We start from the raw sequence: 16,550 nt of genomic DNA, 5'->3' as shown, positions 1-16,550 counted from the left end.
ATTATTTCATCTTATATATCTGCTTTGTCCTGTTGTATTTACGACGGTTTTTTTCTACCTGGACTGAGGGATGGGGCTAAGTGGGGCTAAACTGATAAAAGCAATTACAAGATATGTGAGTGTGTCATTAATCTGCATTCTGTTATTTCAGTTCAATCATTGTGAAACTTACTTGTCTGTTGTTTAACAATTCTGTGTATCCGTTTTTGTTGTTGCTTCAATAAAAATATCTTTGAGGAAAAAAATGTTACATCGACTGTCCTTTGATTCTTGTTTCTGCCATTTTACTGCATTTGATTTATTTGACACAAACTGTTGTGTGTGGTGTCTTAAATGTTCACTAGATTGCACTGAGCCAGTGAACCAGAAACAGTGAACGTTCATTTATAGTAATGCTCTTTATGTTTGGGACCATCTACATGTAGTGTGTTATATTACCAGGTTTCCACTGAGGCACGTACATCTGAGATTGTTTACTTAAAGTCATGAGTTTTTATTAAAAAAGGAGGGGGCGTTCCCCTGTGACCGTGGGTACTCACTCTTGTGCACTGGCTTAGGTTCAGTTTGAAATTTGTTTTTCAGTTGCGTGAGAACATGCATGTAGACAGCGTGGGAAGTATGGCTGGCAGCTCTGACAGCAATATCAATGAGAGCTTAATCTTCACACTGCGGCCGAGCCCACTCCCACCCTGCAGCAGCTGCGCCTCGTGTCTTCCTCATTTACAAAGCTTGCTCATTGCTGAAGTGCTCTACAACCTTTTTTGCGCCACGGAATATTTCCACGGAGTTGTCGCGGATAAATAAAACAAAATAAAATGATACGACCACGAGAACAACTGTGGTATTTTGTAAATACAGTATTAAATACGCGAATTCACTGTGTAGCTAACTTTATTAGCAGCGTCCTCCGGAAATGCGCAAACAGACTAGCATCCTAATGCTCTCTGGTCGCTACGGCAACGCGTAAATAGTTCTTTCAAAATAAGACACCAAACTATAACGCGGGAAAAGACCCCGGGAAACCGAGTTAACGATAAAAACACTGAAAACCATAAATTTCACATCCGAGCCTGAACTCTGGCGGCCCGGGATCAAACGGCTCTGGCCCGGGGATCAACCTGCAGCATGTGCTGGAGTCCTGCGGGTTGCTGAATGCAGTTTATTGGCTCAGCCAGTTCTTAAAATGACAGCAGGTGGGTCAGACGGGGATCCGTTAGCCGTGCGCACCTCCAAGGCTAACAAAGCGGCTATCAGAGATGCCCACACCTCCCTCTCCTTCACCCCAAATCCTTTCAACGTGGAGGAGCAGCACCTCTAACATGTACAGCAAATCAGTCCCATAACAATGATTAATGCAAGCAGACGTCAGACAAAAACCCCAAAAAGAACCCAAACAAAAGAAAAACATGTAATGGAAGTACATTTTATTTTTTTAACAAAGCATGACGTTGATGCCAAACCATGAGAGCAAAAAAGATGCATACAAACAAAAGTAAAACTGCAAACTAGCTGGAAGATACTTGTGCTGTAAAGAACAACAAAGTCATCAGGTTAACACATTTCACGGAGCTTTGCCTCCTTGCTGGGAGGACACTGGGTCCGCCGTAGAAAAGAGTTCTCTTACACCTGACAGCCAATTATAACCCGGGGATGAAAGTCGGACCAGCCAGAAATGGTCCCGATGGTTGAAAGACTGAACGCCATATTAAACTGCTGTGACACGCGATGTAAAGCACGATGTTTGAGGTAACTAAACCTTGGGAATGTGACTAACGATACATGTTTTGCCAGATTCTGCTCACAGAAGCCGGAGATCAGTGTTAATTTCATTTCAGGTTGGCAAATATTTATGAGGCTTTTGATCCAGAAGCACCGTCTTCATCATCAGGTGGACACGCCACAAAATCAGCCAACATTGACGCCATGGCTTCATCGTCCATCTGAAAGAGAGCGACGTCACACAGTGTAAAGCACAAGTTCATACAGTCAGGTCATCACCCTGACCGAAGAAGCTTTCAATCAGTGGACAAACAGCAGCTACCATCTGCATCTTAACGAGGGATTAAAAGCAATACCTTTTTCTTCTCTGGGCTTTGCCCCACCTCTTCTTTTCCATGTCCTTCCTCCCTCTTCCTCTTCACTCCTTTTCCCTCCTCTCCATTACTCTCCTGCCCTCCCCCTGCTCCCGTCTCCGGCTGCTCTGCTTCCTTTTCAGAGCTCTTTTCAGTGTCTTCTTCCTGTTTCTCTGTCACATTTGGTTCTGTTGCGTTTTCAGAGTCTGCCACTGCTGTCGAGTCTCCTGCTTGAAGAGCATCGAGCGGTTCGTCCTCACAGCTGGGCAGCTGGTTATCGCTCACGCTGGCGTCCTCTGCAGGCTCAGCTGCTGATTCCTGCTGATACAGACAGAAAGCTTCAGTTTCCTTGTAATACTCTCTTTATTTATCATATATAGGAGAAAAACACATTTCTAACAGAGACTGTGCAGTAATACTTCATGTGCATTTGTACAAATATATGACTGAGCTGCTGAGATAATCTGGAGCTCAGACTGTGACGATCACATTAGAAAATCAGGCTTTTTGTGAGAAATTCATGTATATTTTGCATATAAGGCCACTGCAGCATAATCAGGGTCACCTGATCCAGCCCCAGCTGTTTACTTTATGAAGGGAAAGTTTGAAGCCTGATCTTACCAGTAGAGGGCGTCTGTCTTTCTACTCTGACCTACTTTCTCAACAGGACACTGCTGAAAGCAACAACTTTGTTTCCATGAAGCGTGTCATGGATATCAGTGGCCTTGATTACACTGATAAACCTTTTTATTCTTCATGCTGCACCACCTGCTGTTGCTCTTTCCTGTCTCACTTACACTCTGAGTTACTTGTACTGCAAAGCCTCATTACATTGTCTAATGCATTCAGCACGCTGAGCTGTGTAACGCTGTCATTCAACAGTATGATTCACAAAGCTGCAGGATCTACCTGTTGACTCTGACTGGCCGGTTGTTCGGACTCCGCTGCTTGCGGCTCGTCCTCCTTGGCTCCCTGCTCCCACGAACACTCCTCTTTCTGCAGCTCTGCTCCGGCTTGCTCCCTCTCCTCCTCGGCCTCCTCTCGCTCCTCCAACGCTCCTCCGGTGACACACAGGATCTGCGGCATGGTGGGGTCATCCATCCTTTCGTTGTCCTCCTCTTCTACTTCGCCCTCCCGAGCCGCTTCGAGGACTCCGATGCTCTCCACCTCCTGCACCTTCATCGTGTCCTCTCCGAACAGCGCCCTGTTAGTTTGGATCTCCTCTATCCCTCCTTCTGTGCGTTCCTCCACATTAAATGCAGAAATCCGTCCCTCATCCAGCTTCCCCTCCTGTATCCCCGACCCTCCGTCTTTGTCTTCGACTCCCTCCAGAGGCGGTATGTCGCCATCCTCTTCCTCTTCTTCCTCCTCTTCTTCCTCCTCCAAATCTTCACCGTCTTCTTCATCCAGCTCCTCATATTCCTCCCCATCAAAAAACTCATCAGCTAACTCACTTACATCCTCCTCTTCGTCCTCCTCATCTATCCCCTCCTCCTCCTCATCCTCCTCCAGCTCTTCATCTTCATCTATGTCCTCATCATCTTCCTCTTCATCATCAGTACTGTTAATATTGATGACAGCAGAATCTTCGCTGCTGGCAGCAGCAGCTGGTTGCTGGTGGAGGTGCCGTCCCTGCTGACTTAATTGATTCTGCAGGTGCATCTGGAGCGGTAACCCCATGGGACCAGCCTGGCTTGCCGTCGAGGGCTGCATAAGCATCTGCTGGAGCTGCGGTCTGCCAGGCAATGACTCCCCCAGACCAACAGGTGGAGCTGTAAAGGTGCTGGAGTTCAAAGGTGGAACCAGGGAGACCACCGAGGCACTGGAAGGAGGAAAGGAGTTGATGGAGGTGGTGGAAGCAGTGAGGAGGGGGGAAGAGGCAGCCAGGTCATTGGGCAGAGAGACCCCGTCTATTGTGGCTGCGGCTGCCGTAGTTGGGACCATGGTGACAGATTCTGCACCTGCGAGTGTCACACCAGTGCCACCCGGTGCAGAGGAGGACATGCTCTGTGAGTTTGCTGCTGCGTCGTCCTGCTGAGTCTCCATGTTAAGCATACCCGGAGGAACAATGACCACGCTGTCGTCCGAGTCACTTGCCAGAGAGATCTCGACGTCTTCGGCTTCCTCTTTGTCAAAACGCACAAACACGGGTCTCTGTCCCTCCGGAGGGCCCAGGCCTGCAGGATCAGGCTGGTGGTGCGAATGTGGGGACAGAATCATGTCTCCTGCAGTCGGACCCTGGCCTGGAAGTCCCGGAACCAGAGACAGATGGTTCTCAAAAGAGCTCAGAAGGGAAGCAGGGCCCAGGTTGAGAGAGTGACGGGCGGGAAAAGGAGGGCCAGGGGCAGGACCTCCAAGCAGGGTTGGCAAGGTTAATCCAGGGGCAGGTCCCTGGGAAGAGGGCAGGACCGGAGTGGTGGAGGAAGGTTTCATGGTGAGAGGTGGCAAAGGAAGGGCGATGGAGGGAAAGCGGGGATGAAGGATCAAGTTACAGATGGTCAAGGCCTCCGCGCAGAACGAAGACACCTGAGAAAGTGGACGATGGGTTTGATTAAAAGCTGGAAACAGTGAGCAGACAAACACTTCATGTTTTTGCCAAGTCTGAAACTGTTAAGTCAATCTGAGCTTTAACAGAAGACTTGAGGCAGATTGTACATCATTGTCTCCATAATTATTTTATTTCAACTTCACAGCAAGACAAATGTTGATCCTTCCACTCACTACATGTTGCTACATATTTAAAAACCTTTTTGCAGCGCTTCAGGTCCTTGGGGCTTACCTTAACATTCCTGTCGGTGCGCCCGTTACTGAGGATTGACACAGCACAGGTCAGAGGTGGGGGCCAACAGGGTGAGGGGACCAGGACCAGGGCCAGCAATAACCTTCAAATTCATACAAGTGAAACAGCTCCTTCAGTCCAACACGAAGCTAAAGTGAACTTTTGCATCTACAGAACATAGACCAGTTCGGGGCCCACAGTGGTGCTGGTGCTAGGGTGGTGTCAGACTGGGTCCAGTCTGAATAAAGCACTGTGTGGACATTCCTTCAGTCAACAGTGGAACATTTAAACTCAACCTGGACAAAAAGCAGGAGGAGCACCGTAACACTACTGGAACACTAATGTGTGGCTCATCGCTAACATGAAGATCGTACCTGTACAGTTCTCGTCGAGTCAGAGCACTGCTGTACTGCCCACTCGCGCTCCCTGCAGATTCACATGCATTGCTGCTGCAAGACTGCTGCTGCTGCAGGCGCACACACAGTGGCAGAACCACCTCATGGAGCCGCTTGAAGGAATCGACAGGACACAACAGTGTAATCGTTCGTTATTAAAAACAATACAATGAAGAGTCTCTCCTGCAATACACCAAAAATGCTAAATGATGGAAAAAACAAACAAAAGCATTTTACTTTACAGCTGCAGATCATCACAAGATGGGAAACATGTCTTACTACATCATAACTTGTAATCAGTATCCCATTTTAACCCTACGCCACAACCTGACGTGGACCTGCTGAGACATGTAACTACACGTCGACGCTAACCACACCACTTACAGTTACAGCCGAGTAATATTACACTGAAACTGATGCAATTGGATAATAATGGTCCACAAACTGAAGCTAATGATGTGGGAACTGCAGGGTAACAAGAATGCAATAATGTGCTAATTCCTATGTTATTACTACTCTATTACCTGCAGTAGGTTCTGTGTAATAAGCAGGAAAACGGCCTGTTTCTATTTAATAACACATTAATAACCATGTTAATCTTTTAAAACAAACTGCTAGTCAAGTAAAATGATCATGCATAATGTTAATAATTAAGTTTAAAACAATAACACACATGAATCCATTAGACTGTACACTGAAAAATTCAGTTTTAAAAGAAGAACAAGGTTTAAACAGATGATGTTCGGCAGCACTTTGAGCAACAATTTCACAGATATGGGCGTTCTCTATTTAAAAAAGTAAACATGCATCACTATAATTTGTGTATGAAGTTACATAATTTCTTTTCTGGCTACAAGAACATATTAGAAGACGTTGGGATATTTCATGTGGATCATTAGAAATGCACTGTGGGTGGAGGAAACCGTTGCTTAAAGAACTGCAAACATGACGTCTGCTTAAACACGGATCTTCTTCCAAAGCGGGTGGCTCGGTGCCACTCGCTGCAGCAGAGGCTGATCTGTGGATGGTTGGAGACGCCTGTAGAAAGTGTCTCCCTCTGCTGGGCTACTCTTTTGTAGCGCTTATGTTACTTTAAATCACATTTACCTTGTGAATGTCATCCTTCAGTAGCGTCCCACTGGTCTGTATGATCTGTCTCAGTGCTACAAGGATGACAAAGATCAGTCTGGTATCAGAATATCATATGTAGTATACCAGTAAACTCCCAATAACATTAAACTTGGTTTGCATCTCACCCCTGACAGCTGCAAGGCAGGTATCTTGATTGGCTAGATGGTCTCCTTTCCTCTGCAGCGATGGCCCGACTGTATCTGCCATCACCAAATGCTTCGTCCTACGAGGGCCGGGCTTTCCTCCAGGAACAACATCAGCCGATAGTCCTGCCCGGAGCTGGAAACAGGACACCCCACGCACAGGAGCAGGAACAGAAGAGAGCTCAGCACATCCCAACAAACCACTGGTTCCCTTTAGTTTCATAAAGGTCAGAGCTTAAAGTAAATTTTTTAGATTTAGTGCTCATGACTAATCTCTTAGTCGACTAACCGTGGGAAGAAATGGACGAGTCTCAGATATCAAGTTAGATTTGATAACCCTTTAGTGGAAAACCTCCAAAACTAATAGCAAAGCATTTTAAACAATTATATTCTTAGGTTCTCTGTTTGAAACTTCATGACCACGACTTCAAACTAAAACAGCAAAACCGTGAATCATCCGGCATTTTTCTTCTGCTTATCTGGAGTCAGGCTTTGGGGCAGCAGCCTCCCTTTTATCACCTCCTCCAGCTCATCTGTTGAAATGCCGAACATTTCCAAGGCCAGCTGATAGATCTGTCGACATTAGCAGTCTCCTTTAGACGTGGAGGAGTAGCGGCTCTACTCTGAGCCCCTCCTGAATGACTCAACTCCTCACCTTATCAGTAAAGGCGAAGCCTCTCTGCGATGTTTTTCTAACAGTGTTAACAAACTACGAGGCCTAGATGATCAGATTTATGGTGTTTCTCAACACTGATGCGCCATCTGGTGGCAGTGCATCGATACAGACTAGTGACGACGACTAGTCCAAATGCATCTTTCCCCTACCTTGACAGACTCTGCTCCTGGTGTGATGTCCCCGAGTAGGTGGTTAAAGAGGAGCTCCGAGTGCCCCGGACTTCCCTGAAGGATGCTAGAAGACGCTCCGGCAACCTGGACCCACAGCTCCAAGGTTCTGTACACTGACACCCGCACTGCACTGTGGGAAGGAGGAGAAACAAGAGATGAATATACTTGATGACACATTATTAAATCTTCCCCAGTGCAGCAGCTCAGACTGTCCCCAGTTTCCCATAATGTTGCTAAAATAAGCTCCTCGATCCCCACACGGAGTTTTCATTTCATCTTCTTTGTGTTGCAACAGATCAGTTAAGACTTTCTTTCTTTTCTCGGGACTAAAAACCTCTAAATGTTCATCATTCACTCCTTCAGACGTCTGCGAGCACACACAGCGTGCTAAGGACACTTCAGGGCAGCGATGAGAACGGTGATCTTACATCAGCCTCTCTGAGGAAACCTTTGTAAAGATTTTGTTACTTCCAGTTGTTACAGTACTTGGTGGTTGTCTTGGTAACCACTGACTCTGCTCCACAGGCTCTCAGGGGCAACTGTAGGTTGTAGCTACACACGCTGCACACACGTAATGAAATATGATGCACTAGCTGATATTAGGTGTGTACGAGGTTTCCAACTGCAGGCTGAACTCGCGGCTTCAGTCAATACTCCAAACAGCAGCTGTGCGAGGCTGTGAGTCACCTGTAGGCCCTCTGCTGTCCCACACTGGTCTCAGGTAGGGGGGTCCAAGCAGAGAGTGTTTGAGAAAACAGCCTCTGTATTACTGCAGCGTACTGAACCATGCCGACCCGTACTCTGTAACACAGCACAAATCCAAGAGTCAGGCTTGCAGGAAATCAAAATGTGGCCTCCTGCGTGTGTGCGAGTACTCACACAGTGATCACACTTGACAGGACTTCCAGGGTGTTGCTGTGTATGATGGGGAGGACCAGCAGCCTCACACTTCCATCTCCTGTTAAATTCTGACACACAAAGTCAAACGTGCATTAAGATCAGTACTGCTTTTGACACGGTCTCTGTTCAATAAGTGTTATTGTGTGTGTGCTCACTATGCTCTTGGAGCTGACAGCAAGGGCTCGGCACACCAAGTTGAGCATTGGCCTGACGGGCAAGCGCACAGCTGAGGCGGGATCTACTCTGATGGAAGGAAACGACAAAGGAATGCAACGAGTACCAGAAACAATGAAAGCCTTTACTGCTCGTACAGGTTTTTATTAAACAAAGGGGCCTTTGAGTGTATTTGTGTAAATCAGAATCAGAATCGTGTTTATTGGCCAAGTATATGTGCAGACACATACAGGGAATTTGGTTCCGGTAGATGGTGGCTCTCAAGCACAGCAATGTAAATCTCACACACACACACACACACACACACACACACACACACGTCTATATATACACATTACACATACATACACAAAGCTGTGTAAACCAACTATAAATAACGAATCTAAACTTCTACATAAAATACAGAAATGAATGAGGTGGAATGAATACTACAAAATGTACATAAGGTGCAGTTGCAGTCTGGCAAATGTTACAACTATGCTAAAAAGCTGAGGTAAAGAAATAAGAGGTACAACTGATTCAATTTGGTGTTTTCCAGATGTTTTCTGTACCCCAGTTATCCTAATACCAGTACTTTATTTTTATCTAGCTTGGTCAATAATGCTCATTCCAGTTAGTTCAGAAGTCTGATGTCAGAGCTCTGACACGACTTCACTCCTAAACTGAGCACGTCGCAGTAGTAAAGTCTAAAGATTGCTTTGCTTCTTAGTAATGCAAAGCATCTGTGCATCACTATCGATACAGAAAATGCTCCACCCACAGCTGCAGCATGTTCATGCAGACAGCCTGACCACAGATTGGTTTAATAGGGTCACAGATACACGACAGTGGCAGCACAGATTAAAGGTTGTGCAGGAGGGTCAAATCCAAGTTGAGTCATTCCAGATGAAACCTCTGAGTGGGAAAGGTGTGTGTGCTTGTCTGCATGTGTTGTACCTAAGTGTGTGTTTGAGTGCGAGGCACACAGCAGTGTATCTGTGCTGGAGCTGCAGGAGCAGCAGGGGATCTGTTGGGTCCAGGTGAGGAAAGGCCAGCTCCATCCCGGGACCTTGATACTGCATCGCTCCATCTGTGACCGCAAGAAGCAATCGAGTGTGAGTAACCTCGGTAACAGTAAACGGATACAGTCACACCATCACGTCAGCACCTCCAACACTGACAGCTGTTCACTGCACGGTTCACTGACTGATTTACTTGGTAGAAATGCATTTTATCTAGAAAAGTGAGGAGTGTGGAGGAGTGATACACAGTGTTTGGGGCCACAGTGACGCGCTGTAAGACAAAAGAACATAACTGCACCATTTTAAACAAAATGTGTGGCCAGCAGGAGAAGTTTGCTGTGACATTATCGAGTTAATCAAGGTGCATCGACACGACAACGTCGAGGACTGTGGACGACGAAAACAGGACTTTAACCCAAGATTCAATCAAAACTTCTGTTTTTGTTACGTTTTCGTTTTAGGCTTTAATACCACATGTAGGTCTGCAGCTCGAATAAGAAATACTTTTGTCTTATTAATAAGAAATGATAAAGAATTCAAAGAGAAACAACAAAGTTCTTTCAGAATAAACTGCTCATTGTTTGAATCTGTCACAAAACCAAAACTGAACCATCGGATTGTGTTTCTATATGAAATGACTGAGTGTGTCTGTGCTTTGATGCAGTTTCTATGGCGATAAAAAAACATGTTATAATTAATATTAATCATAATTCAGGGTCCAGAGTTCCACTGGCCCACGTACACTCTACTGGCTTATGAAAAAGCTTTTATTTTTACAGTTTTAAATAGTGATTCATTTTAATTAACACAATGTTTCATATTAGTTGGATGGAAGGAGACAGATTTGAAGAATTTCTTGTTTTCATTGTTTGTTAACTGACATGGAGACAAACACACACAGAAGCCAAAAGTCACCACTGCTCACAAAGAAAACAACACACCTGTTTCTGAACCTTGGTAGAGCTGAGCCAGCAGGCCATTGGCAGAGGCCAGTAGGCAGTGAATCTGATTGGTCCAGCCCTCAGCTCTGCCAGCCCCGACCCCTCTGTCCAGCACGCCGCCCAGGCAGGGCAGACGACCGTAGCACTGACAGGCCATCTGACAGAGTAACAGCAAAACAAACGTTCAAACAAATCTTCAAATAATGATAATAATCTTTAAAAAAAGACTTGGTGCTTGTTTTGTCAAACCTCTTGTGTTTTCCTGTCTGTGCTGTCCATCTTGGAAAGGAAGTACGCTGCCAGCTTGTCCTTAAAAACAACAACAAACAGGTGCAGGTTTGACACAGCTGGGTTCTAAACAGAGGCAGCAAGCAGAATACAGAGTACAGCACAGAATACTGCTAAAGTAATACTGTAGCAACATTAACCTATATACTGGTGTAAAAAATTCCAAGTATAAATTGAATGTTTTTATTTATTTTGCTGACAATGACCGAATTTCCCAGAGGAACCCACCCGAGGGATTAATAAAGTTTTATCTTATCTTAATCTGTCAGAAGTGTGCGACAGCAATGACTAATAAATAATAGATATTATTATTATTATTACTGTTGTTAGGAAGAAGAAGAAGAAGAGATATTTAATAGCACCACGATAACAGTCCAAACAGTCTCAGGAAGGAGTGTCTCACCCTCAAGGATCCACACGCTCTCGGATAGTAGGTCATACAGGCCGTCATTCCCTCCATGGCTGCCAGCTCACACTAACATCAAACGGGAACATAAACCGTTTTAAGGCTAGTTAGAAGATCGATATCTGAGCTGAAGCTAACTGAATCATAACAGATGCAATTATACATAAAGTGTTACATTGTAACTAAACAGAACTTTCAATTCACCCATCCTCTTCAGGGTTGTGGGGCGGTGTCAGAGGCAGGGTCGCCAGTCTGTGGCAGGGCTAACACTCACATTCTGTGGCACTAACTGCGTGTCAAAGTACCTGGATACACACTCCACCAGAGGGGCTCCGGAGCCCTCCTGGTGGGCCCTTCCACTCACCGCCTTGTCACCTCACCTCTGACTTGAGACCCAGCAGGGATGTGAGGATGCCCAGGATGGAGTTGAGGCCAACCTCTCTGGCCAGCTCTGCTAGCTGAGACGAGTATTGCAGCAAGTCCTTCAGAACGTTCACTGCTAGCTGCACAGTCTCAACTGGAGCCTGAGACTAGTGAAGAACAAAAACACAGAAAGTATTTTTAATTTTAAAAATGAAACGCTAACCTTTAATTTTTAGACCTTAAGATAAAATGGAGAAAAATAGCAATATTGTAATGATAACAGCCGACACGTGACTTTACCTGTATGACCTGCTGCAGGGAGCGCAGCCACGACAGGCAGTGTTGCTGGAATAGATCGCTGGAACTGTCTTTAACCAGCATGGAGAGCAGGCAGAGCCCCTCGAACCTGCTCACACAGAATCATGTTAGAAACATACAGTATCAAAGTGAATCTGTTTCGACTGTGTGAAATTATATTCACATTCATAACATTGTATCAACAGGAGATGTTGATCTAAAGGTGAGTAGATGAGGGCTTAACAACAAAATGCTACTGAAACTGGACATTCGCATGGAGACTCATCAATGTGTTAGAATGAACCGAGGTTAATAAAACACACATCATATCCTGTAGCATAGATGATCATTTGTAAAAGCACAAAGTACGCAGCATAAACAGAAGTGGTCCTAGCACTGAACCCTGGGGAACTCCATAATTATCCTTAGTGTGTGAAGAGGACTCTCCATTCATAAAAAACAGAAGTCTATTAGACAGTCATGATTCAAATCCCTGCAGCGCAGTGTCTTTAAGCATGACTCTGATGGTCGACAGTATCGAGGAGGACAAGCACAGAGATGAGTCCACTGTCAGAGGCCATAAGATCATTTGTAACCTTCACTAAAGCTGTTTCTGTGCTGTGATGAAAACCTGGGGTTGTTCTTACTCCATTAATAAGTGATCAACAGTAAGATGTTCTAGCTTTATGGATGCTTTTGTTTAAGAGAGCAGCAAACTGGCTTTTCAGGCTAAATGCTGAGTTTCACAGCTGGGGTGGACGAGGCTAAGTGTTTCTGAGTCTTTGGTTGATTGATAAGCTGAAGTAGGAGCTGCCACACCCCCTCCTCGGCCTGCACTTCGAGGATTCTGGTAGTTCGAGTGACTCGGGGATGTTGATTCATTTAAACTAACACAATCATCCTGCTGTAACCAGGTTTCTGTAAGGCAGAGTAAATCGATTTGTTTGTCATGTAATAACAGGAACTAAGAAGACAGAGGGCGAATGTTTAATAATCCACACTTCACGGTTTCACTTTACGGCACAGTTGTGGATACTTTTGTTTCTTTTCTTTAAATCATTTTTTGCTGATTGTTTGTTGTTTTAGGAAACACAGAGGATGGGGATGGGGTTTGGGGGGTAGCAGGGGGAGAGGAGCTGCAGAGAGGCGTGTAAGACTGCACGCCTTCTTCCTGGTCCCAACTCTGGATAGTCATGTTTTGGGGGGTTTAATAAATTTGGAAGATTTCTAGAAATGAGAGCTGCTCCATTCAAAGTGGGATGGACACCGTGTTCTCCTAACAAGTCCAGGTTTTCCCCTGAACGTTTCCCCTTATCCAGAAAGTCCACATGACTTTTGGACACCACTCAGACAGCCAGCAAATTTAAGGACGAGATGCGGCTACACACCTCCCCTGGTCCAGGACAGTGCTCAGGTGCTGGTATACATCTTAAAAATAAAGACTTAACATTAAAAACTGTAGTATGATCAGCCTATGACAACAGCTGATTGAGGTAGTCCTTTCTCACCTGGTCTTGCTCGAGCCCAGTTTGGCATTGCTAAAACCCACGAGACCCCCAACGGCGCACGCGCTCTGCAAAGACAAGACGGTTTTAGAGAACAGTGAGATCAAAACGTTTAAGAAACACGGAACCAGCTCGGCTCCTGCTGCACATGGTCCTGCCATACTTCCAGATGTCAGCCACTGTACAACAAAGCCTCTCGCGGCTGCCGCACAGCGAGGGCAGGCTAACGCTGAAGCAGCTTCCAGCCGCGGAGCTCGCTCGGGCCGGGCCCTACCTGTGTCTGGAACACGCCGTGCTCCCTGTAGCCTGCTAGCAGAGCGGGTAGATGCTCCGGACGCTGCTCTTTCAGAACAGACACCAAACCCTCAGTTAGTCGCATAGCAGATGGGCCATGCAGCCAAGCCGATGTAGCCATCTTTCCTCTCCGCCAAGCGAACGTCACTACTGTGCGACTCTGATGCCGTCATATTTCAGTGACGTCAGTTTTTAGCTCTTTGTTGTTACCCTGCTCTCAACCATAACGCGTTAAAGTTGCAGGGACTGCAGTAGTTGTACGTTTTCTTCCGTTTAAACTCGATTAAGTGGTTTGGGTCACACCTTGGATCACTGTGCTGAGCTGGTCCTCGGAGAGCGGCTGCTTCCCGCCTGCTGATGGCTAATGACAGGCTCAGGGCGCTGGAGGATGTGGAGAAGGAGATAGCGATGGTGCTGCAGTGTGCCGGTGAGACAGTGTCTTCTTGCGGCTGTTAATCAAACCGTGCATCGTTGATTACTTTTGCCTGATTTTCTGATGCTCTTCATCCGACAGTAGGACAAGTACCCGAGAGATCCTGTAAATTCCACTTAGCTGTTTCCAACAGATCGTTGGCTGATCATTATTCGCTGTACATATCAGCCGCTGTAAAGATTTGTTTTTTTATCACAGAGGGGAAAATGCATTCCTCAGCAAAAGTCTGAACTCAGCCCCTCGTTTCGCCCGCAGTTTCCAGGCTTTCTGAAAGTTTTTCCTTCGACATTTGAGAATTTTTCACTCAGTTTCAAATTACTCCTCAGACCTGTTACATCTAAAATGGTTTTGGCTCAATAAGCCATACACATACCAGGAAACCTAGCAAAGAACCAATTTTCAGTATCCTTAGACACAAAACAAACAACACAATTTGTTTCCATTTGTTTGGCTGACTCTACAACAACGACCAGTCCTCAGCATAGCACAGTCCTTTACTAAAACAAAGAATCAAGTTTTAAATTTACTCTCTGTCTTTGTGTCTAATCAAGTCTTTTTAAGTCACGTTTCTATGTTTATGCTTGACCTTGCAGGTAACATTGTTCTTGAACTCTCCAAAGATAAACACAATGCCAGCTTCATGGACAGACAGCTCATCCAGTTCCAGAACTCAGTCAGCCGAGTGGAGAACGAACTAAGTGGCCAGATCCGCTACCTTACACAGGTTCGATCCACAGCTGCAGACTTGTTTCAGAAACAGTTTCACCTCCACTAGAAATGGCAAATTTCTCCCACCTGTTAAATCCAGAATTTAATTTAAAGTCTTCATTTACAAGGTCTCAAAATATCAAGCTTCATCATATCTTCAAGATTTGATAGTATCCTAACAGAGTTAGGATACTATGAATTAGGATAATAACCTGAGACTGCAGGCTTACTTGTGGTTCCTGGAGCTCCTGATAGTAGAATGGGAGGCAGAGCCCTTAGCTGTCTGCTCCAGCTCCCAGTTTGGGTTCAGAAGACAGAGACCCACTCTACTTTTAAGATCAGGCTTAACACTTTTCTTTTTAATAAGTTTCAGTTTATAGATGGGGCTGCATCATGTGACCCTGAATTCAGTTCCGTTTATTTATATAGCACCAAATCACATCAACAGTCGTGTGCTTTCTGTTTAAAGGTAAAAACTCTACAGTATGTTAAGGTTAAAGTGCTCGGGGTTGTCTGATTGTTGGAGTTTCTCTGTACTACTGTAAAACTGAAGAGAAAATGTTTTTAATTAAGAGTTATGTAGGAAATTTTTAAAGTCATAAATCTAATAGATAGATGAGGTTCACAAATACAAACTGATGCAGTTTTTCTTTTAATTATTAATATTTATTTTTTATAAATGAAGAACTTACCTCCATGATAGAAATATTGTGAGCAACAGATTCGAGTTTGTTTCTCCTTTTTCTTTCTCCAGGTAGCGACTGGTCAGCCACATGAAGGTTCTACCTATTCAGCCAGGAAGGACTGTCAGATGGCACTGAACCGAGCCGAGTATGCCAAGGTCAAACTGGGAGAACTGGGACGCACCTGTGAAGTCATGCTGGAGCAGCAGCAGCAGCAGACATGAGAGTCAGCCGGTTGCTGGGATTGAGATCAGTGTGCTTGGACTGGCACAGCACTTTCAGATACCTAATGCAACGGCACTTCTCTGTATTCCCCACGTGTGTCACAGCCCTTCTCACTTTTATTAAAATGCTGACGTGTCTCAACAAATGTAAACAAAAACTCAAGGAAAGAAAAAAGTGTTTTTGTACTGGGGCCTGTGTATGTTGTGTTTCTGATTTTGTAATCAGTTTAAGGAGAAGGTCATATGTAGAAACTGTCGATACTTTTAATAAAACAACGAATCATCTTTTGGGGGAAAAACCTTTGTTGTGGTTGTGATAGAGAACCTCATACATTAATCTGTGGCTCCTCCAGTCTTTGAGAAAGATGCCAAACAGTGTCCCCATGAGTGTGGTCAGTAATGTGCTCTGTGCATAGTTCTTATTTTACTGTTTTTGTTTAGCTTTTGCTTTCATTGCCTTTTTGTCCAACAAACTCAGTGATTTTGAGTTTTTTGAGATTCATCCATCCATTCGCTTCCGCATCTCCTTTTCAGGGTCACGGGGGGCGCTGGAGCCTATCCCAGCTGTCATAGGGCGAGAGGCGGGGTACACCCTGGACAGGTCGCCAGTCTGTCGCAGGGCCAACACACAGGGACAGACAACCATTCACACTCACATTCATTCGCACATTCACACCTAGTGGCAATTTGGATTATCCAATTAACCTATCCCCACAAGCTGCATGTCTTTGGACGGTGGGAGGAAGCCGGAGTACCCGGAGAGAACCCACGCAGACACGGGGAGAACATGCAAACTCCACACTGAAAGACCCCGGCCTGATGGTGGAATTGAACTCAGGACCTTCTTGCTGTGCGGCAACAGTGCTAACCACCGTGCCACCGTGCTGCCTAGTTTTTTGAGATTACTTAATTTAATTTAATTAAGTTGAGTTGAGTTGCTGCCCCAAGTGGAGGAGTTTAGGTATCT

At 45.4% G+C, this 16,550-nt stretch overlaps 2 protein-coding genes across 3 annotated transcripts; one reads left to right on the top strand and one right to left on the bottom strand.

Moving 5' to 3' along the window:
• Positions 1-1,407: 1,407 nt before the first annotated feature.
• Positions 1,408-13,680, bottom strand: pelp1 (proline, glutamate and leucine rich protein 1). Of its 2 annotated transcripts, none has more exons than XM_040038690.1 (19): positions 13,516-13,680; positions 13,245-13,309; positions 11,740-11,845; positions 11,457-11,606; positions 11,074-11,145; positions 10,632-10,691; positions 10,383-10,539; positions 9,377-9,509; positions 8,422-8,509; positions 8,246-8,334; positions 8,054-8,167; positions 7,346-7,496; positions 6,503-6,656; positions 6,354-6,409; positions 5,226-5,359; positions 4,852-4,954; positions 2,982-4,598; positions 2,076-2,393; positions 1,408-1,940 (listed from the first exon to the last, which is right to left on the bottom strand). In XM_040038690.1, exons 1-19 carry the CDS (start codon positions 13,654-13,656, stop codon positions 1,848-1,850), a joined length of 3,801 nt encoding a protein of 1,266 aa, XP_039894624.1. In that variant the 5' UTR covers positions 13,657-13,680; the 3' UTR covers positions 1,408-1,847. The 2 variants fall into 2 exon arrangements, with proteins under 2 accessions (XP_039894624.1, XP_039894625.1); XM_040038691.1 differs by having other exon boundaries at positions 2,076-2,390.
• A 180-nt stretch (positions 13,681-13,860) lies between these two features.
• On the top strand, positions 13,861-15,868 carry med11 (mediator complex subunit 11). The gene is made up of 3 exons (XM_040038697.1): positions 13,861-13,962; positions 14,562-14,692; positions 15,431-15,868. Exons 1-3 carry the CDS (start codon positions 13,893-13,895, stop codon positions 15,581-15,583), a joined length of 354 nt encoding a protein of 117 aa, XP_039894631.1. The 5' UTR covers positions 13,861-13,892; the 3' UTR covers positions 15,584-15,868.
• Positions 15,869-16,550: the final 682 nt, after the last annotated feature.

The sequence above is a fragment of the Simochromis diagramma genome, unplaced genomic scaffold (assembly GCF_900408965.1).
Source record: "Simochromis diagramma unplaced genomic scaffold, fSimDia1.1 OVJJ01000336.1, whole genome shotgun sequence".
In the NCBI taxonomy this organism is placed as follows: domain Eukaryota; kingdom Metazoa; phylum Chordata; class Actinopteri; order Cichliformes; family Cichlidae; genus Simochromis; species Simochromis diagramma.
Note: the sequence above shows the minus strand (reverse complement) of the source record. Positions and strands in the feature narration are given on the sequence as shown.